Below are 26,926 nucleotides of genomic sequence, written 5' to 3' on the forward strand. Positions count from 1 at the left end.
CGCCCGCAGCTCTCACGATGAGTGCAGTATTCTGCTGAATTTGCTTGCATCAACAAGATATGCCTCCCTGTGACTGCCGGGCTGAGACAGAGGCCCTCATTATGACCCTGGCAGTCTTCGCGGTGGTGGATGGACTGCCGCCAATATGTGCTGGTGCACCCCACGCATTACAGCATTGCCGCCGGCTCTATTATGACAATGCTGTAGGCCATTTCCCGCTGGGCCAGCGAGCGGAAACTCTGTTTCTACCCACTGACCCAGCAGGAAACTCGCAATGGGGCTGACGGGGAGGTGGCCGTACTAGCGGCAACCTACCTGTTGGGACTTCGGCCGACTGGCTTTTCCGTCCGCCGAAGTCATAATCGGCCCTAGAGTGTCTTCAGGCTCGGCTGAAGGTCACCAGGCAACAGACAATGTGATAATAAGCAGACCTGATGGTGACTGGCCTGATAATTGCCTGAGCAGGTGGGCTAAGTGAGCACACTGACTGCTTTTGTTTAATGATATTATGCAGCACCTCACCAGAGGAGCTGTAACATGCGTGACTAATGCATTTTGGTGCAGTAACGGTGACACCAGCATTAAAATGCATTTGTCTAATCCCTGTTGCTTTGTACTTGGCAAGGCTGCATGAGGGAGGCAGGTATTTGGCTGGGGAGAAGAACACGAGTAAAAGAGCTAGAAAATATGTGCACTCTCAAGGAGAGCTCAAGAAAAAAATATGTTAGTTAATAGTGAGCAGTGGAAAGATTGAAGCCAACCAATTGGAGATGCTCAGAGATGCTTTAATTTTATATTTTGTTGCTCTATATTCATTGATGCCATGTCTTTTCTTTTCTTGTTCCAAGATGCTACAGTGGACTCTGCACTTATTGTTATTGCAAAAATAAATAAATAATGATAACAATAATAATAGATCAGTGATAGAACTGAAGCGTGATAATACATTCAAATATGTACAAGTCGGAAAAAGATGTGTGTATCAGAAAACAAAACACAAGTTAAATCTACTGCACATAACACGGCACGCGGATGCCACAATACTGCATGCCATGACCCAACTCTTTATAAATCACATTATTTCAAACACTAATATAAGTAAACCCACCAGGAGACAATTTCTATGGCTTTCCTGCTCTGGTCTCAACACCACCCCACATTTTGGACCCTTCCTACTTTCAGTGAGCTATTGATGTATACTTAAATCCCCTGAAATTGTCTCCAATTAAGGATGTCCTCCAGACAAATATGAAAAATGCTCATGAAGAAATCAACTGCACAGATACTTTGTACTCTACTCTGTATGGTTTTATTTATGCTTACATTGGTTCTTTTCTTTTTTGTTGAATAAAAAAATTAACATGCAATTATTTAGGTCTATATGCATATTCCTGTAAACAATAAAATAACATTCTGGATAGAAACACGTATTTCAGCGCTGTGAAGGAAGATGAAAGATGCCTTAACTTATGATGGCTTGTGAAAATAATCTAGGGGTAACACTGTTTTATATTGTTAAAAGATTATGGGCCACATGTACAAAGCCTTTTTGAGGTTGCGAATCAGCCTGTTTGTAAACGCAAAAAAGGCATTTTGACATGTACCAAACCCAGAGAATGATTCGGCAACATGTTACCGTAGTGCCATTTGGGTTTGCAATTCGGTATTAGGAAAGGGCACGTTGAAGGCGGCCTTTCATAATATCGAATCGTAGTGGTATATATGAATGTTTTGCTACCGAAATGTGGTTGCACAACATTCACATTTTACCACAGATTTCAAATTGGTGGTAACACATTTGCAAATGGGAAGGGGACCCAAGGGACTATTTCCCTTTCCTGAATTTTTCTTAAATCATTTTTTAAAGCAGGCAGAAAATGAAAACTTTTCTTTTTTTTTTTTTTTTTTTTTTTACATGCATCCCATTTTTCTTTAAGGAAAACAAGCCACATTTAAAAAAAAAAAAAAAGATTGCTTAATTTAAAAGCAATCACAGACCGTTGCAGGCCACCATCCCTGTGATTTTAGCGATTCCCAATGGATTGCAAACTAAGACCTACCTCATTAATATTCATAAGGTAGGTCTATTTGCGACCCACTGGGAATCTCAAATGAAACTCTAAAGAGTTTCATACATTTGAAATAGTGATTCCTAGTTGCAATTTACAGGAAAACGCAATTAGGAACTCATGATTTCAAACTGTGGGTTCGGGCCACTGACTGTTACCATGTAACCAGAACCGCTTAGTGCCATCAAGTAGCTGGGCTAAGCTTGAGCACATTGATAACTACCAAACTGGTGGTATGCCATGCTGCTGTCCTAGCCATAAGAATAGATTCCGGGTAAGTCTCCCTTACCTACATTGCCTCTTTTTTACCCTGAAATGTCAATCACTACTAAAGTTATTGTGGGACGAAATTCCTTTTGAAACTTGAAAGATTAAGAGTTGCTTAGATCTACGAAACATATTGGGCTAGCATAGAGGAGTGAGGACAGCAGTGAGACAAGCAGCAGGCCTATACGGTCTTGTGCTGGCAGTGCAGCAATCTGCCAAGCACTTCTTCTCTCACCCTTGCATATGTAAGGCGACACATTGGCTGGGTTATGTGCCATGACTCAACTATGGCTTGCCACCAATGGTGCTCGTCTGCCTTTGACAGCCTCCAGAAGCTTGAGAGGGCTATGGGGCATCAAGCTTGGCTCCTTCAGCTGAGGAGCAGTAGATGGAATGTGGGCCCTTTTCAAGTTTCTGCTCAGTTTGTCAGCTTTGACTGCTCTTCCACTTCCTTCCTCTTCGTGGGGTATATTTATTCTGCAATAAGTAAATAAATATATACATTAAAATAGTGTGTGGCTCCTGCTTATGAAACCAGTTCATATCCTTCCCCATGTCGCTCATTCGACAGCATCTCTGCTTGGCTGTGTCATCATATGTATTAATGGGCATTCTCTGATTACCACCCATTTTGGTTAACAGGTGCACACCATTCTGCAGCCCCTGTGGCTAAGCTGGTTAATTCATATTACAATTACAAAATTACAATTTGTGTGCTTATCTCTCACATACCCTCACCCATACAACAGTTGGGCACTGTGTCACATAACACGATAACCACACCTCAGTGGTCATCTTGCAGAACATAGGCTCAAAACATAAGAAACATCTTTGCAACAACCATTGGAACCAAAGTTGCACTTTTGCAACTTTTACCTGCCTGGTTGCAGCTTGCTAACCAGGCAGGTAAGAGTTTCAGTACCCCATATAGGGGTAGTACACGCTACAAAAATGGCACAATACAGTACAGTAGTCTTTACAAACTTACATATACATATTTTAATATCACCTTGGAGCAAACAAAAAATGTTAGGCTAAGCGTGTTTTATGCCTTCACATGGGATGTTCCAAAAATCATGTCCCAGTGTCCAAAGAATGGAGCGTAGTTTGTGTTCGGTTTCTGGTGATGAATGTCGTGGGCTCGGGCTCCACCATACAGACCAAATGGTATGACATTATGGAGACACCAAGGGAAATCATATCCCACGTGGTCTTCCACAGACATCCAGATACTCACCAGGTTACTTGACCAAGCTGCCAGAGGATGGCATTCCAAAAGGATAGGGTTGGTGGAGCTCCAGAAACCCATAGACAGTAGCTCCACACCACTAAGTTGCTGGCTTGACCACGAGAAGGGTGCTGTATTCTGATGGTGAACTGCATGGATATTTTTATAGAGCCAGCCGATTCTGTGGTGCAGCACATGCCAGACAAAGTACTGGAAATCAAAAAGAAGTAAACACCCTAGCACCTCTAGAAGAAGCTGTTTGAGTGTCGGAGCCTCAACTGGCAGGGGGCCGGGAGGCATCCACAGCTGGTTGATGACCACAGCAGGACAGACATAAATAACATGGTTGTAGAGCGCATGCCACATGCAAAGCCCCATCATTTTTATTGTTGGCTGTTTGTCTTTTTGAATTTTGTACTTGAACAGAAATGGACAACTCTGCCCAAGAACATCAATGACAGCAAAAGGAAAACTGAAGATAAGAAAACCAGAGAATGCCAGTAATACACTGAAAAAAGGAGATGTGACTGCAGGTTGCAGTTGATATATCACATAATCCCATAGTGGCTGAAGAAAAACAGGACCTTGACGGTAGTCTTCCAAAACATCAGGAGAGGAGCACTGAGACTGGGTCACATCCATCTTGTTCTCTGGGTAGGTAGCAATCTAGCTGGAAATCAGAAATCAGAAAGAGGAAATAGCGGGATGGATCACAACTAATGGTACATGCCCAGACCCAAAACAAGGAGTCTCTTCTCTACAACATTCTCTTACTGCAAGTACTCCTACCATGGATGTCGATTCACTACATGCCAAGGTTAGAAGTGACATCACACACTCTTTGACACCTAATGACATCACAGGGCTTACCTTTGGTCCCACACATAGACCCTTCAAACTCTCTTTTTTTTTTTTGACAGGTTAGGGTAGGGTCAAGAATTCAAAATACAAAAACTAAAGAGGGCTCTTAATTCCATTTTTGCATCCCGTTCCTCCAGCTAAACTACCTTCTTGACTTTTGAGATCAGAAGTAGCAAAGGCATTGCACCAGATGTACGAATGGGAATGCTAGGCGTAGAAGCTGCTACCAATAGGGTGCTTCTGAACGCTTTAATTTACATCAATTCCCCCCGACACATAACGTCCGCCAGGATCAATGGGCTAGAGACCACGAAAGTGGGCTTTTCAAAACAGGAGTGAAATGGCATGAAATCTAGTACTAGAATACCACCAAGTCCACAACGACAAGAACATATTTGAAGAGCCCAGACATTTGTTTCAAGCTCACCAATGTCAGAACTACATTCATCTTTCTTTTTCACACAGCAGACACCTAGTAACTAATCCCAGCATTCTTCACATTATCGCTTTTCTCAGTGACACCCTGCAGACAACATATGCCCCAACCAAATACCTTCAGCTATATCAGACTAAGAAGAATTTAACAAAGGGCCAGTAATGACCTACGTTAATAGAAAAGTAGAATATTCTGCACAAACATTCCAAAGAAAAAACAGTGCCTTACTCTTTTAAGACATGCTATGCCTCAAGACTTCAGGAAAACATGAAGAGGCACACATAACTACTAAAAGCCCTGTGACCTCTAAATGGTAAGAGATATCACCAGAGTGACTACGAGAGCCCGTGATTAAAATAAAGGCCAAATAGTACCGTCAAGTTTTCCACAGTAGTCCATATCCTCATTTGCTGCAATAACTTTACACACTACCATGACAGTGCCACCAGGAGTATCCTTCTGGAAATTAGATGTGCATTAGGCAATGCAGTAAACATTCATCATCTGTCAACAAAGATCTGACCTAAATGCAAACATGGCTGGAATACTCCTGTGATCCTACAACCACTCTCATTCACACAATACCCCACACAATATTTTATGTCAAAATATCCAGAAGCAGTAACTTAACCATTATCAACAACAGAGCAATTGTAAAAGGGCTTCTGCCTTTAGAACCCAGCCCTAGACGGTCTACTTCTCCACCAAATCATAATTTTCTCTTGTTTTACTTTACAGACTGTCTGCCCCAGGTAAGTGATTTAAAACTGTTTTCAAATTCATTGTTATTCTGTTTTGTAAATAAAACCTATTTGTCAAGAGTGATTTTAATGGGGGCGTGGCCTGTGAGACAATCTTGGTGACCATTCAGTAAAAGAGCTCCACACTGCCACAACCACTATCCGGCGGAACCAGTGCCTTTCCTCCAGGCTCTCCATGCCAAACTGAGCCCTGGCACGTGGCAATACCGTTTGCAGCAAAAGGGCCCTGCTAAAGCTGATAGAACTGCATGGAGGCAGAGTCAGAGTTCAGGAGACTAGGCGGCCCACACGATTCATGGCCTGCAGCACTGCTGGGCCGTCCACAACAAAACGTCCTGCAGAGCCCCCACTCTTGCTGGCCATCGCCAGCATTTTCTCTGGGTTACCCTCGACTGCGAGCAGGCCCCAAGAAGTGGTACCACAGCGTTCTACACCCCACTGTGTGGCCCTGGCCTTTAGGTGCCTGGGGAGGACCATGCGGCATGCAGGATTTGAGGAGTGTTTTTGTGGCCCCAGTGAGATGCAAGGCCTGGTCCTTGAGTGCTGCTGGACCACTGGCATGGGGGCCTCCACCAGATCCCAGAGTCTACTGCCTATGCCTTCCCCCAGGGTTCTGTGGCTGCAAGCTACCCCGGAACATCTCCAGCATCTCACTGAGCACTCCCAAGCTTGGGGAGAGCCAGGTGCAACAAAAGCTGCGAGGCCTCCTCTTCTTCCTTGAAGAAGAGGAGGCCTGGTCCTCAGGCCTGAGGCGGCCTGCACTGAGCTGGATTGGGAGCCAATGAGGCGGTGAGAGAAGGGGGTCTGCCAATTATTGCACAATTGTATTGGACCCATGGGGTACCTTGGACTGTCCTGTTGCCGGAGGTGAAAGATGAGGAAGGCAACTGGCCTTGTTTGGGGACAGATACCTCCGGGAGCCTGCCTCAGTGTGGCAAAGATCTGAGTTAAGAAGGGAACCTGGGGCTGTCTGGGGGCCATCCGAGCCAGCCCTGCAGTGGAGGGTCCCCCCTGTTGGGTCCCAGGACTAACATCTGAGGCAGCAAACAAGGCTGACAGCTAGGCCTGGTAAGACGGAGGGGTTGCTGGACTGCTTTTGACCCCCCTCTACTGCCCCCATATAATCCGAGCAGCTTGTATACATTGCCCAGGCTGGATCCAGCAGTGATATTCGACTGTCATAGGGTAGAGTAGTGACGGTCTGCTGCCACAGCGGACCGGGTTCTGTGAAGTCAACCATAGATGTTGTCAGGGTGAAGACAAGGAGCACACAGGGGCCCCTGGTGATCGGTGACAGCCTTGTGTCACGGGCGCTGTGGTGAACCTAGAGAGGCAGCACCGACATCTGGGCTGAGCAGTAGCCTGCTGCCCTCGCTGCCTGATATGGAGTGGACCTGGTCGTGTCCGGGGTGGTGGAACATGACGTCCTTCTTTGACTCTCTAGGCCCAGCGCTACTGAGTGGACACATCAAAGGGTCATCCCTTACACCACAAAGGGGGGACAGCATGGGGCAGATGAGGCCTACCGGAGCTGGGTGTCTCACATCCCCTCGGGAGGGAGGCCCCCACAAACCGACTGGTGGCATGGCCTGTGACAAACTCTTGGCCACCGTGGGCCTTCAGAAAATTGATATGTTCAACAAGCTGACCACACTGCCAGAGGAGGCTGGCACTACCGTAGGAAGTGCGACTTGTGCAGATAGCCCCCCAGACAGCCTCTTTCCTTCAGACCATCCAAAATCTGAAGGTGACAAAGGGGGAGAATGGGAGAGTTAAAAGTAGACATCCTTGATTCAACAGGACTTATGAAACACAGTTGACAGGGTAACGGAAGTGGAGGGCAGGGTTTCTTAGAACAAGGACACAGTCTGGTCCCATGAGTCCAGATTAGTTGGCTGCAGAAGCTGATTGGTCAACTGGAGGCTGAGTGGACCAGCTCCTGGTGCAACAACTTGTGTATTGTGGGCATCCCAGACGGGGGGGAGGGGACCACCCCCACTGCATTCATATCAGACTGGCTAGAAAGCTGGGTGCCTGCTGCTGAAGTCTCTCCCTGCTTCATAGTCGAGAAGGTGCACAGGGCGCTTCTTGCCAAACCCCCTGTGGGTTCCTCACCTCACCTGTTTATCACCTGCATCCTCAACTATGCAGACCAGGATGCTTCCCTTTGGTCCCAGGGAGACCTGAAATTCCCTTCCTTTATGGTGATGATCTTCCCAGACGACACCATCAAGTTCCAGCAACCGCAGAGATCCTTTCTGGAGGTGAAACAGAAGCTACAAGCTCTGTACTTCGCTATATGCTCCTATTTCTGGCTCAACTGAAGGTATTTTATAAAAACAAATCCCTCTTCTTTGACACACCCAAAGCCTCATGGGACTGAGCGGAGGAACGCCCTCAACTTGAATAGCCAGGGGACAATTGCAATGGAGGGTGTGGTGGGGACCAATGGTGGCGAGGGTGGGAGGCCTCCTGGCAATGGGTATTCTGTCCCACAAGAATCGACTATGAGAGCACAGGGTGCATTACCATGAACTGGGCAGTGCCTCAGAGAGGCAGTTGCCTTCACAGCCTGTGTGGTAGACCACAAATTATGCGGAGGCTGTCGACTCCCTGCTGGCTTACCAGGAACCTCTGGCTTGACTCACCTTAATGGAGAGACAACTGAGTGGAGGTGGTAGAAGATGACTGGTATTGATGCCCAACGCATCCTATTTTGTTGTTTTTCTTGTTATTGTTTGTGTTCTTGTGTGTTTCAAGGGGGGTTGAGGGCATGGACATTGCGAGGGTAGGGGGGTTGCATGGCTGTGGGGCACACACCTCAGGTTAGCACAGTTGGCTTTGATCTCTAGTTGCATCACAGTAGTTAATTCTTGTTGGCAAAGTAAAATGGGACAACAGGTAGGAGAGGGAGTTAGTGTAGAGGGATTTTTCTCATTTTTTCTTATTGTTAGTTTAGCCATGCCAAGTTTTTACTTGCCATTTCCTCCATTGCATGGCATACACACACCCACATCCACGATATGACCTTTGATGCAACCAACCCCTTGGTCTGATGACTAATGTACAGCCTCACGTCCCCTTGGAAAATCTCACAGTAATGTCATGGAATGTTAATGGCATGTTGGATAAGATCAAGAGAGGGGCAGTCCTAAAGGCTGCACACAAATATGACCCAGACATATTGTTACTGCAAGAAACACACTTAGGGCCATATGTACGAAAGCTTTTTCCCATAGACAAAGAATGGGTAAAAACCTTTGCTACATCTGGCCCTTAGTGTGTTACAATGTCCCTATTCTGGTGTGTAGGTGATTCTTGCAGGTGTTCCATGCTGGGTTTTGTTGTGGTTGGTGATCTTGGTGAGGTGCTGCATTTCCTTTGCAATGTCATAGGTGTGGTACAATAAACTGGGGGGGTATGAGGCAGTGACTGGATCCTTGCAGGGCTTCCCATTGTCCCTGATATGCATCTACACCCCTCTCCCATTAACTGCAGTGTTTAATCCATTACTGAGCCAGCTCCCTATGGAACTACCAGCAGCTCCCCTAGTTTTGGGGTGTGACCTCAACGATGTTCATGACTCCAGTCTGGATCAATCGTCCGCCATGGCCACAGCAGTGCTGCAGCCAACTAACCTTGCAACCTTTATGCGTAATATGTCTCTGCTTGATGTATGGTGGGCACAACACCCGGATTAGCGTGGTTATACTTTCTTCTCTCATCCATACAGGGCTTACTCTCGGCTTGATTAATGCTTCCAATGGCAGAAGGTCGTAGAGTTCTAAATGCGCAGATCTTGGCGCGAGGTTTGCCTGTGTAAATTACATTTAAGTGGAGGCTCAGAGGCACAGCAGCAGGATGGCATTTAAGCCACTGGTGCCTGCAGGATTGGGACTTCCACAAGGCTAGTAGATGTAGGGGTAAACAGTATTTGGCACAAAAAAGGGGTCTGTGGCATTCTCAGGGATCCTGTGGCAGGCCATGAAAGCCACCATCTGTGGTGACATTATCAGCTACAACAGTGGTCATAAGCAACGGTCCCAAAAGAAATGCACGGACTTAGAAGATCACATTTGTGAACTAGATTGGCAGTTCCTTGCTGAAGCGGCAGAGTCAACCCTGAGGGTTTCTTTACATACCCAAATGCTTTTACACCAGGAACATCTCCATGAGGCTCGGGCATCATGGCTAGCTGTGCGCAGTAGGGTGTATCAATGGGGCGATAAGGCTAGTAAGGTCCTACATTGGTTCTGCACATCCTGCAATACTGACACTCCTATATTGTTTCTTGATACAGAAGATGGACAGCGCACCACAGGCAACACTGACACAGCGCAAGCCTTTGCCTCTTGTTACGGGTGACTAATCCAGCGCTGCCCTGGGGATTATGAGTCCTCTCTCCGTCTGCTTTTTCATGCAAAGGCTGGCAGAGATGGGGTGCCGGGAGCCCCATGGGGGTCCCGGCACTTGGCATGGGCAGTGCAGGGGCCCCCATGGACAGCCCCGTCGTGCTTTTTAATTCCTGAATTACAGGCAGTGAAAAGCCCAACGGGTGATGTCGCACCTGACACATTGCAACATTGCCGCCTGCTTGATTACGAGCCGGCGTCAATGTTGTGGCCTGTTTCCCGCTGGGCCAGTGGGAAACTCGAAATAGGGCCAGTGGGTGGAAAACCAGAGTGGAGGTTTTCCGGCCTAAAGAGTTTGGCAGGCGGCCTCTGCTGTCTGCCACACTTGTAATGAGAGCCTGAGACTCCAGCCTACTCCCCACTGGAGGAAAACATTTGGTTGACCAACATTAGTGGACAAAGGTTGACGGCTATCTACCGAATGCGGTTACACTAACAATCGCACCCCATGGGAAAGGTGAGTGTAGTCCTATAGATGATGAGGATTGGTTGGAAGCAATGGCAGCCCCGAGACAGGCTGTGATAGCCTCACAGTGCCACCTCATTCAGTTTAAAATACTTCACCAGACATACAACTCTCACGCATGGGTCTCATTGGACCCTGGGGACTGCTTATGCTGCAGCGATGATAATGGGGATTTATTGCACACATTTTGGAGCTGCCAGGCGCTTTCACACTTTTTGGAGGTGGTGTTAGAGACCTTGGGAACTAAAGCAGGTCATGACACATGTCACTGAAGATGTGGGGGGGCAATAGATACCAAAAAGCACTACTTTGGTTGGGCTTGATGGTGGCTAGAAGAGATATCACGAGGGCGTGGAAAAGCACCAATGCCCCCTCTAGACAGGGCTAGGACAAGGGCATGGATTTTTGTATGGGCCTGGAACGGCTGATCTATCAAGCAAGAAGCTGCGCTCACAAACATTTTAAAACGTGAAAAGATTGGGCAGACCACAGCGGGATTCAGATGGAGCCCTGCCCATCGAAGGCCATGGCTCCTGGACAAAATATTGAGCTCATATGAGCCTACATCGGGTTGAGGTTTGGGAGTGAGGGGGTGGGGAGAGATGTCTAGATGTCTTTGAACACGGCAGCACCTTTGTTGCTGTGACGAGTAGGAAAGAGCTGTTTGACTTATAGGGCATGTGCACAATGCTATGGATTGCTGGGTGGACAGATAACGGCAATGGAATTTTTTTCTTGGTATGATGTATGTCAGGCTTGTTAAATGTACAAGGTGCACTGTTCCAGAGAGAGAGGAATAGGGCCTAATCCTACAGGAGTGAGAACCCTCATGCATCGCTTTGGATGACTGGCTTCATCATCGGGAAAGCTCCTCGTCAGGCCTGTGCTGCAATGCCTGACGGGCTCCCCGAAGGGGACTCTTAACCGTATTGCTCTGGGAGTAGCAAAGAAACCAGGTCGTATAGGTGAACTACCTTAATCAGAGTCCCTGAGCAATATGGGGAAAAAAGGGTTAAAATTGGTTATCTATCTTGGACATACATCATAAGTTTAATCAGCAACCATAAGATGGAGACCAAGGTTAAAACCATAAAGGTGAGTAAATAGGTGAGTGGTAGTGCTCACTTACTCTCTACAAGAACACAAGAGGACCAGACCTATTATGGTGCCTCAAGTCGTGGGTCTACATGTTTTGCGTCTAGTGGTCCAGCCGGATCCATTGACGCTTCATCAGGACCAGTGTAAAAATAACAACTTCTCCAAACAATAATTTAATGCCAAACCCTAATGGGGGGGGGGTCAAAGACAGAAACAAAGAGAAGTCACTTACTTTGAGTCTACCTGCTATGTCAAAAAAGGTCGCCTTAGGAAAAGACAAACACATATGGAAATCATAGCCACCATATGTCAGGCTTGGTCTTTGTTTTGAGTTGTTCTATGCAAAAAAATCAATAAAAAGCTGTTAACAAAGAATGATTTCAATCTGTGAGTGGGAATAAAGAACAACTAGTCACAATATCTTCATTTAGCATCTCAAAATATTGACCATTAATCAAATAATACATTTTGCAGCCAGCTCAAAAGGACACAAGTGCATGTTTTCACACACTCACCAAAGACATAAGTAACATCACTACTGTAAAATCGATTGCAGCAATACCACTAATTCCAATTAGACATTGGCCTTCCAATGAAACGAAACACCACCAGAAACCAATGAATGATTAGTAAAAAACAGGGCCAATGCCACACACTGATAACCGGCAATCCTATTCCACAGCAGGCAACTGCACAGAAACAAACTACCTTAACATGAATAGAAAGCTAGTATGTTTTGCCTACTAAGGCTGCCATGTCAGCCACTCATGACACAATCGAGTACACAGATCGGGCAATTCTAAATCAAGAAAATAACAGGAACCACAGAGGTAACTCGGGAATGGTTATCTTAATTTTCCAAAAAATGAGGGTCATGCAAGTACAAGCGCTGATACTGCCTTGCATGATTTATTTTGATAGCAGGCTCCTCATCACTTTGGATAGGTCTGAATAGTGATATAATCATAGTAAAATATTAACAGCACTTTAGAAAGGTATTTGAAAAGATTATTTCACTAGAGATCTGAATAACACTCAAATGTGGCAAGGTTCAGAAATTGGGGTATTACTTTGGAGGGGTGTGACCTATGCCAACATAATAGACTTTAACGGGTTAGGTCAAAACAACGTTCTGTGAGAATCTCTCCTCAACCCCTGTTACCTATGGTAAAACCAGCAGGACATCTCCAGAGAAGTGTGTGTTAAGATCAAGAAATTTCAACAAATTCAAAGTGAAGAACACAACATAATAATGTTTCCAAACCAATTGTTAGAAATTTGATCTTTGGTTAGCAGTCAGGTTATCCCCTGTCCAAGCAAGGACCCTCACTCTAATCAGGGGAAAAGAGAATCACCCTCAGCTAACCCCTTCTTACCCCCATGGGAGCTTGGCACAAACAGTAGGCTTAACTTCAGAGTGCTAGGTGTAAAGTATTTGTACCGTCTCACACAGTAATTCAATGAAAACACTACAAAATGACACAACACAAGTTTAGAAAAATAGAGAATGTTTATCTAAACAAAACAAGACCAAAACGACAAAAAATCACAATACACAAGTCAAGTTATCAATTAAAAAGCAAAAAGAGTTTTCATGTAGTTTCAAACACACACTAACACTGTTAGTGTGAAAATGTGCCTTGGGTGCGCACGGGCTAGTGTGGGTCAAAAAGGGCTTGCGATCAGTCAACTTCACTCACGAGCGAGACCTTGCGTCATTTCTCATTTCATTGGGCAGGGCGCGTCCTTTCTTCTCTCAGTAGGAAAGCGATGAGTCGATCCGGTCAGCACTCTCGTGTCCAGACAGGCCTTGCGTCGTTTTTACACACCCAGCGGTGTTTGCGTCGGAAATCCAGCTGCACGATGATCCGAAAACCATGCAGCACGGGGTGCGATCTCACCAGCCTCCATCAGCGATGCTGTGCATCGTTTCTCCAGCCCCGGGCGTCGACCTTCGGGTCGCATTGCAGGCGAGTGGGGATTTTCAGCCGCAAAGCCACTGGAGCGTCAATTTTTCAGCCGCAGATTGGAGTCGCATCGATCTTTTCCCCGCACAGCGTTCTGTGTGTGGATTTCTTCCTCTTAGGCTGACAGCTTCTCCTTTCAGGGTCCCAGGAAGTGGATGGGCACCACAGGGAAGAGACTCCAGGTGCTGACATAGAGAAGTCTTTGCTGTCCCTGAGAATTCAAACAACAGGAGGCAAGCTCTAAATCAATCCCTTGGAGATCTTCACAAGACGGACGGCACACAAAGTCCAGTCTTTGCCCTCTTACTCTGGCAGAAGCAGCCACTGCAGGATAGCTCCATAAAGCACAGTCACAGGCAGGGCAGCTCTTCTTCCTCAGCTCTTCAGCTCTTCTCCAGACAGAGATTCCTCTTGGTTTCCAAGAGTGTTCTGAAGTCTGTTGTTTTGGGTGCCCTTCTTATACCCATCTTCTCCTTTGAAGTAGGCCTACTTCAAAGCAAAGTCTCTCTTGGTGTGAAATCCTGCATTGCCAGGGCAGGCCCCAGACACTCACCAGGGGGTTGGAGACTGCATTGTGGGAGGGCAGGCACAGCCTTTTCAGGTGTGAGTGACCACTGCTTCCCTCCCTCCTTGCACAGATGGCTCATTAGGAAATGCAGACTACACCCCTGCTCCCTTTGTGTCACTGTCTAGTGAGAGGTGCAACCAGCCCAATTGTCAGACTGACCCAGACAGGGAACCCATAAACAGGCAGAGTCACAGAAATGGTTTAAGCATGAAAATGCTCACTTTCTAAAAGTGGCATTTTCAAACACAAAGTCTTAAAATCAACTTTACTAAAAGATGTATTTTTAAATTGTGAGCTCAGATACCCCAAACTCCACATGTCCACCTGCTCCCAAAGGGAATCTACACTTTAATCAGATTTAAAGGTAGCCCCCATGTTAACCTATGAGAGGGACAGGCATTGCAACAGTGAAAAATGAATTTAGCAGTATTTCACTGTCAGGATATATAAAACACATTACTATGGCCCTCATTACAACCCTGGTGGTAAATCCCGCTTACCGCCGTGCAGAAGACCGCCAACATACCGCTGCAGCCGCGGAATTCCTCTACAGGTATTGCGACACCCAGCTCGGAATCCGCCACAATACAGACACCCACACAAGTCCACCACACCAAAGGTCAGTGATAAACTGGTGATAAGAAAACCGACACGGTCAAGCCAACACGAATACGCCCACACTATCACAACCCACGAATCAACGCGGCGGTCTTTCAACCACGGTAAACCATTGGCGGTACACACCGCTGCGCTCAAAATACACACACATTTACAAAACACAACCACATTGCGTAATTCAAAATACACACACCTGATACACATACACACACCACACCCACACACTCACACCACTATAAAACACACACCCACATTACCCACAAACCCTTACTACCAGAAATGTGAAAGCAGGCCTGAGAGAGACACTACCTAAAACAACACTAGCACCCACAGAAACACAACACCATCACTTACACAACATCCACGCACCTCAAACAACACACACCAACACATCCCTTCACACATCACAACAGACACCACCTCACACATCACCCACACCACATCATGGCACCTCAAAGACACCCCAGGTTCTCTGAGGAGGAGCTCTGGGTCATGGTGGAGGAAATCGTCCAGGTAGAGCCACAGCTATTCGGATCACAGGTGCAGCAGACATCCATTGCAAGGAAGATGGCGCTATGGTGAAGAATTGTCGACAGGATAAACGCAGTGGGACAGCATCCAAGAACACAGGATGACATCAGGAAGAGGTGGAATGACCTATGGGGGAAGGTGAGTTCCGTGGTATCCAGACACCAGATTGCTGTACGGAGGACTGGCGGTGGACCCCCACCACCTCCCCCACAACTTACAACATGGGAGGAGCAGGTCTTCGCAATACTGCATCCTGGGGGCCTCGCAGGAGTAGCAGGAGGACTGGACTCTGGTAAGGCAAATCTTTACTACGTTATCCCCACCGCCCCACCTGCATGCCATCACATAGTCCAACCCCTAACCTCACACCCATCACTCCAACAACCCACAGATACCCCACCAACACAACCCACACATCCCAAAACCAAGCCCTGCATGTAACACCAATGCATGGACACCCATCACCCAAGCATGTCCAATACAGAGACTCGCTCATGCTCCAAAATCACCAATCACACAAGGACAAAGCCAATAATGCAAGCACAGGAGTAGAGGGTCACTCACCCATTGCACACGATGGCACACACAGATACAATAACTATGCATTTACACCCCAACAGGACCCCTACCCAACGTCACCAGACAGGAGGTGCCAGACATATCCAGTCCCCCCACAGAAGAGGCTCACAGTAATGTCAGCAGCTTTGCACACCTGGATCAAGATGACCAGCCCGGCCCATCTGGGACCTCAGGACAGTCGGTTCTCCTGCCACTGTCACAAGCCACCACAGAGCCTCCCCCCTCAGGAAACACCAGCACAGCACCCACCCAGCGGGCCCATCCCTCTGGCCCCAGGATACGTCAATCAGCAGTGTGTCCACCACTACAGGGAACCCAGGCATACCCACTAACACAGGACGATCAGGGACCTGGGGAAGTGGCAATGGGCACACGGTTCAGGGGACAGAGGCACATGATAACAGGGAAACTGGGAGTACTGCTGTGTGACGGGGGGACAGGCCCAGGGAACCGACACTCCACGAGGCACTCTCCAACATCATGGGAGCTTACCATCATTCCCAGGAGACCATGGCAACGGTACTGGCCAAGTTTCAGGAGACCCAGCGGCTGCAGGAGGAACACTACCTTGGGATCAGGAAGGACTTGAAGTCCATTAACACCACCCTGGTCACCATTGCATGGGGTGCTGGCAGATCTTCTCAACACCAGGAGGGACACAGTGGCACAACAAGGGGCCCCTGACACTAGCCTGGACGATGAACAGCCCTCCACCTCCGCCGGCACTAGTGGACAGGTGGCACTGCCACAGGAACAACAGGACACCAGCACCCCACCCCCTGCCGATGGAGAGCCACCCTGCAAATGGTCCCTGAGATCCAGGAACAAGACAGAGAACATTGCCAAGACCCCCGCCAGGAATTGAGACCCCCCTGAATGTCACCCTTCTGTCCCACTATGTCACCCTGTCCATCCTTAAACTGCCATTGCTCCACTTCCTATGCCCCCTTGGACAATGCACCAGTGGAACAAATAGACTGGACTCTGCCATGGACATACCTCCACCATCACCCCAGCCCATTTTACAACCCCCTCCACTTATTTGCACAGGAATAAACACACTTCAATCACAAAACAATCTGGTGTCAGTCTGTGCTTTCACAAATGTGTAATTGCAATAACTATGGAATATAGCAATGTCAATTTACTTGTTCACATACCAATGTAAAACAGCTGTACGCCAGGAGTAAACAGAGCAGAGGGCACAAAGTGGGACCCAGATCTGTGAAATGGAAAGTCAAAGTGACAAGTCAGGGTCCATACACTGAGGGAAAATGACAGACTTATGCTAGCTCAAACAATAGTATGAGATGTGGGAAGCAGTGACCTGTGTCTCACTGGAAGTATTGCATGATGATGTTGTTTTGGTTGTCAATATCCTCTTCTTCTGCCTCCTCTTCTTCACTGTCCATAGGCTCCACAGCTGCCCCAAGACCACCATCTGGCCCATCCTCCTGCAAAAAATGCACCTGCCGTCGCAAAGCCAGTTTGTGCAGCATACAGCAGGCCACGATTATTTGGCACACCTTCTTGGGTGAGTAGTATAGGGAGCCACCTGTCAGATGGAGGCACCAGAATTTGGCCTTCAGGAGACCGAAGGTGTGTTCGATCACCCTCCTAGTTCGCCCATGTGCCTCATTGTAGCGTTCCTCTGCCCTTGTCCTGGGATTCCTTACTGGGGTCAGTAGCCATGACAGGCTGGGGTAACCAGAGTCACCTGCAAATGAGGGACAACTGTTAGACACACACTAACCCTTAGGGATAGCCCCATACCCAGACACCTATGCCAACTGTATTGGGACCTTGAACTTACCTATTAGCCACACACTGTGCCTCTGGAGTTGCCCCATCACATAGGGGATGCTGCTATTTCTCAAAATGTAAGCGTCATGCACAGAGCCAGGATACTTGGCATTGACATGGGAGATGTACAGGTTTGCCAAACACACCATGTGCACATTCATCGAATGGTAGCTCTTCCAGTTTCTATACACCTGTTCATTCCTGCAGGGGGTACAAATACCACATGTGTCCCATCAATGGCACCAATGATGTTGGGGATATGTCCCAGGGCATAGAAATCACCTTTAACTGTGGGCAAATCCTCCACCTGAGGGAACACGATGTAGCTGCGCATGTGTTTCAGCAGGGCAGACAACACTCTGGACAACACGTTAGAGAATGTTGGCTGGGACATCCCTGATGCCATGGCCACTGTTATTTGAAAAGAGCCACTGGCCAGGAAATGGAGTACAGACAGTACGTGCACTAGAGGAGGGATTCTTGTGGGATGGCGGATAGATGAAATCAGGTCTGGCTCCAACTGGCACACAGTTCCTGGATTGTTGGACGATCAAGTCTGTATGTGACTAGGATGTGTCTCTTTTCCATTGTCGACAGGTCCACCAGAGGTCTGTACACCGGAGGATGCCGCCATCTCATCACCTGCCCTGTGGAGGAGAACAGCGAGCAGAGAGTCATCCACATTGAGGTATCACAATTTGTTATTTGCAGAAACGTTATTAATCCGCAATGTGCCGGTATCGGTCTATATTCGCGGCCTAGATAGGTGTGACGCACTTAACATTCAGCCCATGTGGCCTCCTGAAATGGTGGCTGCCTCACCTGTAAGGTGGGACAAGGGGATATGAGGTAACTGCGCTGGCGTTGAACACCGTCGCAGTGGGCAAAGACGTGGAGCAATTCTGCATTGGTTAACATTTGGCCCTATGGGTCCCAGGAGCCAATGGCAATGTACGCCGGCAGTGACGGTACACACCGGCGCAGACGTGACCGCCATTTTCTGTCTGTTCCCTCACTTGATACCTGACCTTCAACAGGAGAGGACCTACACTGCAAGTGCTGCTGTGACCTGTGTCTGGAAGCGACGATGGCTTGAGTGTCTGTGGAAAGGGCCCCTGCCTTCACTTTGGAGGAGTTGGAGAAACTAGTGGATGGGGTCCTACCCCAGTACAAGCAACTGTACGGTCCTCCAGACAAACAGGTGAGTACACTGTGAGCATGCTGCATGGTCAATGCCTGTTTTGAGTGGTGTGGATGGAAGATACATGGGGGGGCTGAGGCCTGCATGTGCGGATGGTGAGTGTATGTGCGTCAGGGCATGGGTGGGAACTGGTGGGCAATAAATATGACGGTCCAGACGGGTAAGTCATTTCTTACGGACCTGCGCCCCTGGAGCAAGAAGACGGCGGAGGCCCAGCTGGGGATAGCCTCCCAACGTGGGAGGGGTGCCCATCGCACCATGACCCCCCTGATGTTTCGGATCCTGCTGTGGCCTATCCGGAGTTGGATGGGAACTTGAGGGAATCACAGCAGCCACAAGGGGGGGAGTACACTCTCATTCAGCTGCTCCATGTGTGTTGTGTCCACCAACGGTAGTGGTGTTTCATGCACTGAACATGTCTTTCTTCTGTCTCCCCCCCACTTTTTGTGGAGTCCCTGTTCTTGTGTGCAACAGCATCATCAGGCAAAGGAGCATTGGCAATGGAGCAGGCGGGAGCTGCAACCCACCTGGCCCTGGAGGGAGAAGCAACGGAGCCTGTAGCCACCAGTGGGACGGAGGGTAAGGGCTAGGGGAGCTCCAAGGCGGGGACAGGAGCAGACAGCATTGACAGAAACTCCTCCTCTAATGGGAGCTCCCTTGCAGTGGTGGGCACCTCTGTGCCCACCGCATCAACAGGTACAGCCGTCACCCCCTCCACCAGCACCGCCCTCCCAGCAGCCCTTCAGCGTGTGTCCCATGCCCGCTCACCCAGGAGGGTGGGCATCTCCTTCACCCCAGGCACCTCATGCCCTGCCTCAGTCAGCCCTGCTGCCCTCAGTGAGGAGGCTATTGACCTCCTGAGATCCGTCACTGTTGGGCAATCTACCATTGTGAATGCCATCCAAGGTGTAGAGAGGTGTTTGCAACAAACAAATGCATACCTGGAGGGCATTCGTTCTGGGCAGGCAGTCCAACAGAGAGCATTTCAGGCTCTGGCCTCAGCACTGATGGCAGGCATTGTCCCTGTGTCCAGCTTCCCCCCTCCAACTTCCTTCACCCAGACCCAATCCCCTGTACCTCAGCCTATCCCAAGCACACCATCAGACCAGCATGCACACACATCAACACACCAGAGTGGACATGGCAAACATAAGCACCACACATCCCACAGGCACTCACACAAGCACCATCCCCATGCAGACACAGCAACATCCACTGCCTCCATTGTGTCCCCCTCCTCCACGTCCTCCTCCTCCCTCCCTGTCTCGTCTCCACTCACACCTGCATACACTACATCCTCAGCCACTACCTTCATCACCAGCACGCCCATCTCCACACACCGCTCACGTGCACTCACCACCCCCACTACCATTCACACCTCTCCCAGTGTGTCAGTGAGCCCTCCTCCCAAAGTACACAAACGCAGGCACACACCCACCCACCCAACAGCCATCCACCTCACAACAGCCTCCGGCCCATGCACCTTCACCCAAATTCAGCAGACGTACACCTCCTACAACCACTACCTCTACCTCCACTCCCAAACCCCCTCCATCTTCCCATCTCAGTGTGTCTAAAAAAACTCTTCCTAGCTAACATTGACCTCTTCCCTACTCCTCCATCCCCCTGTTCTTCACCTAGGGCCAGGCTTTCCAGGTCCCAACCCAGCACCTCAGCCACCACATCTCCAGGCACAGTGGTGGTAGCAACTGCGGGGTCATCGAGTGCGCAAGCCATCCGGGCTGCCAGTGTGCCATGTAGCAAGGGCAAGGACATTCCGCCACCTGCCAAGGTGAAAAAGGTGCCCACATCCCAGAGGGAGAAGCCGAAACTACCAGCTACCAAGGGCTCATCAATACAAAAGGGGATAATGGCAAGACAACTGCGGCATCATCAAAGGTGGGGAAGGGCCAAAACCAGAAGAGCAGGTCAGAAAAGGGCATGGTGGCACCTACTGAGGGACCAGAATCACACCTTCCGTCCACGACCACACCAACCTGTACGCCGGCGAACACCGCTAGCTGCCCCGCCAACACAACCGCCACCTGCACTGCCACCGGCACGTCTACAGCCTCAGCGACAGTCCCCAGCCTCTTCCCCAGTGGGCAACCTTCCGAGGCTGCAGGAGACGTCCTGCTTTGTCCCTCAGCAGGTGCTGACCCATGCCCTGCCGCCAGCACCGCCGCCACATCACGGCCGCCAGCACCGCCGCTACAGACACCGCCGCAAGCACTGCCACTGGCCCTGCGGCGTCCTTGGACACTGGCACCACCGCTGACATGGCTACGATCCCCAGTGGTCAGTCGTCTGAGGCTGGAGGAGAGTTCCTGGACCCTGGGCAGCTTCCATGAGGCATGACTTCCATCACTGTTTGCATCTGCAGGTGGAAGGCGAAGCCCCAGCAGTGTGGGGTATGTCGCTGCCTCCATGGCGTATCATGCTACCTGAACTTCACCAATCTCATGGCACGCATACCCAGGTGAGGGAATTGTACTGGCCACACTGCACGTGGAGCACTCTGGGCACCATGCCCCCTCGGGAACCAGTGGAGAGATACATCCACTACCTCAGTCCTTGGCAGGATGAAGCATTCTGGGCACCAGGCCCCCTCCAGAACCAGTGGAGAGATACATCCACGACCTCAGTCCTTGGCAGGATGAAGCACTCTGGACACCATGCCCCCTCCAGAACCAGAGGAGTATCACATCCACTACCTCAGTCCCTGGCAGGATGAAATACTCTGGGCACCATGCCCCCTCTAGAACCAGAGGAGTATCACATCCACTACCTCAGTCCTTGGCAGGATGAAGCACTCTGGGCACCATGCCCCCCCTCCAGAACCAGTGGAGTATCACATCCACTACCTCAGTCCTTGGCAGGATGAAGCACTCTGGGCACCAGGCCCCCTCCAGAACCAGTGGAGACTGTTGTCCACTTGAGAAACCGTGGATTTCCACTCCCCAGGATAGAGCAGTGGGCACACCACCCACTGGAGAGACTTGAGAGACTATGGCTTTGCACTCCCCAGGATAGAGCAGTGGGCAAACCACCCACTGGAGAGACTTGAGACTGTGTCTTTGCACTCCCCAGGATAGAGCAGTGGGCATGGAGCCCCCTTGTGCAGCAGTGGCATTGTACGTTCATCAGGCTGAGGAGTCCTCCCCTCCCCCTCCCCCTGAGGTGCCTGTGTATTTTCGATCTGATGCCCCAGCAGTGTTCTCTCCATTTCCAGTCAGGTATCATGTGTGGGCTTCGCCCATGCATTTTGGTCCCAGTGGTCCACGGACAATGATTGGTACACTATTCGGACTTGTGTGGTTGGTGTACATATTTGTATATACAGAATTATTTCTTTTGACTAAAGGATTTTTCATGATTACAATCATTACAATAATTTCCTTTTGTCCTTGCGTTCTTCCAGGGGGTGTATATGTAATGTTGATGCATGTATTTGTGTGTATGTTGTGTGTGAGGGTGAGGGTGGGGGTGTTGCGTGTTGCATCTGTGTGTCACTCTCTTTCCTCCCCCCCTCGCCTGTGTTGTAGGTGCAGTACTCACCGTAGTCGCCGCCGTTCGTACTCCTGGTAGAAGAGGAGGTAAACCAACATAGGTAACTCCTGAAGTTCGGGCTCCATGGTGTCCTGGTTCCTCATTGAGTGTCGAGAGGTGAGTGGTTTCCCTTCTGTGTACTGTTTCCGCCGTGCTTTTGATAGCGTTGGTTCCGCCCCGGAAAAGGTGGCGGATAGGCATCTTGAAATACAGTGAGCTGTACTTTGTCTTCCGCCTATATGTTGGCGGTTACCGCCGCAGTGTTTGTTTCTACCGCCGTGGCGGTCGGAGTGTTAAAGTGGCTGTCTATGTTGGCGGTTTCCACCACGGTCGTAATCCTATTTTTTTATCCGACAGCCTGTTTGTGCTATTACCGCCGCTCTAACACCGACCGCCAGGGTTGTAATGAGGGCCTATATGTCCTACCTTAATCATACACTGCACCCTGCCCTTGGGGCTACCTAGGGCCTACCTTAGGGTTGCTTTACATGGAAGAAAAGAGAAGGTTTAGGCCTGGCAAGTGGGTACACTTGCCAAGTTGAATTTCCAGGTAAAACTGCACACAGACACTGCAGTCGCAGGTCTGAGCCATGTTTACAGAGCTACTAATGTGGGTGGCACAACCAGTGCTGCAGACCCACTAGTGCATTTGATTTACAGGTCCTGGGCACCTCTAGTGCACTTCACTAGGGACTTACTAGTAAATCGAATATGTCAATCATGGATAAACCAAATAACCTTACAATTTACACAGAGAGCATATGCACTTTAGCACTGGTTAGCAGTGGTAAAGTGCTCAGAGTTCAAAAGCCAACAGCAACAAGTCAGAAAAAATAGAACGCAAGAGGCAAAAAGATTGGGGATGACCCCGCATAAGCAAAAAAGTCCAACACCAATGTAGAAAAAAGGAAATATTTAATGAGCAAAGAGACGTCAAGATCATTAAAATATAATAGAAACTGAAGATATGATTGTTTTTAAAAAATTGAAGGCAAAAAAGATCTCTCCATGGTTGACTGGGATCTAGATGCAATTTCAGATTGACTGGAATTGAGCAGAGGTCAGACACATCAAGCGGGGAATCCCAATCAAATTAATATTTACGTTTGGTGGACATTCAGTATTTCATCAACAGAGCCCTGTTGGCTCCATGAACAGATTACTTCCTCCAAATGCCCAACAGAGTAGGGGCTGTCAGACAAAGGATATTATACCAACAGTCATATTTAGAGTAGCTGTGTAATGCCTTTTTTTCCTCTTCTGAGAGATAGGAACTCTCTGTCCTTCCTCTGCTCATAGATAGACCATTGCCTTGTGAGACAGGTTTGTTAACTCTCCTAGCCATGGATGTGAGATCCAGCTCTAGGGGTGTGATGAGTAGCAGAACTGGTTTCAAGCCAGTTCTTGTTCAGGAAATCTAAAGTACTTTTTTTTACTTTTCCACTTACGTTATCAAAATTTGATTTTACCATTAAACCAGATTTTGAAAATTAAGAAATCACTTCATGGACTTTACTAGCACTTTCAGAAGCAGAGATATAAATCAAAATATTGTAATCACACCTATGTCTGTCTTATGGAAAATAGTTGGAACTATCAGTTAAATACATTGGAGGCCTTCAATCATAGTGAAGACAAACATTTTATATTTCATGCCAGTATATTAGGCACCCTATCTTGTGGGCTTACAAAGTACATTTTCGGAGAGACCTTTGTGAGAAAAGAGATGTTTCGTTTGTGCCTGTCGGCAAAATATGCAAGTTTTCTTTTGGGCCTCTCCTCCACTGGATGTCTGAAATGGGTCCCTTCCTACTTGATCAGGAGTGCTATCAGCGCAACCAAGAAAATAACAGCCTAAACCACCAAAAGGATCAGTGCCCTGGATCTACTAATAAATCACAATATTGGGTTTCACCCATGTACTGACAATGCACAGCTCTCTCGCTAAATGACAGGAGACCCAACAAAAGCCTCAGACACTTTCAATAGTGATCTTTTGATCATCGCCAAACATTTAATGGATGCCGATTGGTAAAGCCTCAGTGGTGACTAATATTGTTACTAGACCACCATTACAAAACTCACAAAAGCATTGTCTCACATAACGTTATGTGATGCTGAAATCACCATGAGGACTCTCAAAGTCCTTATAAAGACAAGCCAGGCAAGGGTAAACATAACACAGCAGTTTACCCAACATAACCACAAAAATTCTCCAATGGAAACTGCAAGGTTTTTAAAAAAGAGAGTGGAAGCTAAACTGTTGCGGGTGATCATTTGGTATACAGTAAACCATGGAAACATTCTTTACATCACGTATTCAACAAATTATCCAGATCATCCCGAATAGCATAGGGGCTCTAAATTTGCTCACACCACTCTAGTTCTTATGAAGATCCTCTTACTTTAAGATGAATCAAATTAAAAACATCCTGTCCAGATTCAGAAGAGCCTATACATGCATCCCCATATCAAAAAATGTCCAAAAAGGTCAAAAATAAATTCTACAACATATGACAAAACCTCACCTTAGTAGTCCAACACAAAGGGAAAGCACCACAATGTAATGAAGAAGCAATTTGTGGAAACAATGTTCTGTGGACCGATACAAGGTTTGATTCCCCAACCCTTTTGCATAAATTTGATGCTGGTAGTTTTTTTACAAGTGCAAAAATACGTTTCTTATTCAAGTCATTTTTGCTCTCATAAAGGAATTTATTCACACGGTTTCCTTGTGAGTATATGTCATCCTATGAGAAGGACATGGGCATTCTCGGGGAGGAATCAGTGGTGGCAAGTGTGAGGGAAAAGGGGGGGGTGGCACGTAGCAGGGGAGGAGATGGGAAAAATAAAATAAAATAAGAAAATAAAACGCACCTGAATGCCACGCCGCTTCTCCGTCCTCGCTGCAGGCTCCCATGCCTGCCCTGCAGCCAATCTTGACGCTGCTCAGAGCAGCATCGGGATTGGCTGGGAGCACCCAGCTAGGGCGCTCTGAGACAGACTGGGAGCCTTTGCAAGCTCTCTCCAGCCCGGCAACACAGTGTCGGGCTGCAGACAGCCTACTGCGCATGTGTGTTTGGCCGGTCTGAAGCAGCCCGCCAAACATACATGTGCAGTGAGGGGGAGTGCTGTGCACTTCCCCTCTGTCCCCATCACAACCGTGGCCCCACCACTTTTAATACAAAACGACAATAATTGTTGTTTATTATCGTTTTATATTAAAAGGTTTGCTGCTGTTGCTGGCAGGAGGCAGCGTTCCTTCACCCTAACAGAGGAGCCGCGCCTGGCAGGGATGCCGATGATGTTTGTGAACACCCACAAATGTGGATTCTCACACACTCCACCCTGATCCATTCCCATCTTAGAAACAGTTGAAGAAATACTACTGGCAGGCACAGGAGTTAATCCCTTTGTGCAGGATGAACGGTAAGGGAAACCGCCCAAATCTGGAGGGGGTGCAGCAGAAGAGGTTTCACGGCATGAAAACATATTCCCATGGAGAAGAAAAAAGTCAAGAAGTGCATTTTCACTTTATCTTTTTTAACATACATAAAGTTATGCATACTTTCACTTGAGAAAAAGGAATTCTTAAAGCTTTTTCAGGCTGACAACTGAAACGTTGTGGCTTTGAAAGGTCTTCAGGTGCAACTAGGAAAACGTTTGTAAATTCCCAAACATTTTCACCTCTGCAAGGTCGCACAGTTGCAGGTGGAAATTACCTATTTTGCGAATGAAGTTCCATAGAGTTCATTATGTTCAAACACTCCCAATCTGAGATAATTCCAACTGCATACACATTTGGGAATATACAAAGCCTTGTTTTGGAAAGAACACTCGGGTCAAGTAGTAAACTGACTCAATTCATTGGGTGTTGGCCACTGAGAAAAACCAAGATGGGGTTTGAATCCCGCCTCAGCATTGCACTCTTCCATGTAAGTTAAATTGAGTGCCATTACTTTGGATATGGTAACCTTTGGTATCTACTGTGCTTAGACACACAATAATTATGGTGAGAGGCCCTAAACAGAAATATTATTCAGGCAGAAAAATGCACTTTTTAGAGGTTGAAAATCGCATTTACCAAGAGAATACAGACAATCTTTGTGTACCCAAGCGAGTAAGTGCTATGTAACACACATACGGAAAAGCATATCCTGTTGGGAGGATTACAAAGCCCTTCTCAGGGTCCCAGGTTTGCGTGGCTATGCATTGGCAATCGTCTGTCCAGGTAAATCAAGGGAGCAGAGTAGCAATTTATGGTTGTACACCACTCACGAGGGACAGGGTACAAATGAGGATTATATTAATAATAGGAGCCTCTGTCTCTCTCTGAACTATGCAAAGGTCTTCTTGGACGACTTACCTGTCCAAGGGCAGCCTCTCTTCTCGTCTTTCATGTGTCTTTTCTCAGTTCCATCTTCACTGCTTGGTCTACTCTGTTCTCTAGCAAGTCAAGACAAGTGCGCACTTTACCATAGTTTTCTTCACTTCTGCCTGTCGACTGTCACT

General features: G+C 48.1%; 1 protein-coding gene across 2 annotated transcripts; it reads right to left on the bottom strand.

Moving 5' to 3' along the window:
- Positions 1–754: 754 nt before the first annotated feature.
- LOC138284011 (cholesterol 25-hydroxylase-like protein 1, member 1) lies at positions 755–26,926 on the bottom strand. Of its 2 annotated transcripts, none has more exons than XM_069222347.1 (2): positions 26,781–26,926; positions 755–4,230 (listed from the first exon to the last, which is right to left on the bottom strand). In XM_069222347.1, the coding sequence occupies exon 2, from the start codon at positions 4,204–4,206 to the stop codon at positions 3,382–3,384; it is 825 nt and encodes a 274-aa protein (XP_069078448.1). In that variant the 5' UTR covers positions 4,207–4,230; positions 26,781–26,926; the 3' UTR covers positions 755–3,381. The 2 variants fall into 2 exon arrangements, with proteins under 2 accessions (XP_069078448.1, XP_069078447.1); XM_069222346.1 differs by having other exon boundaries at positions 755–4,234.

Source organism: Pleurodeles waltl, chromosome 3_1, assembly GCF_031143425.1.
Source record: "Pleurodeles waltl isolate 20211129_DDA chromosome 3_1, aPleWal1.hap1.20221129, whole genome shotgun sequence".
NCBI classification, from domain to species: Eukaryota; Metazoa; Chordata; class Amphibia; order Caudata; family Salamandridae; genus Pleurodeles; species Pleurodeles waltl.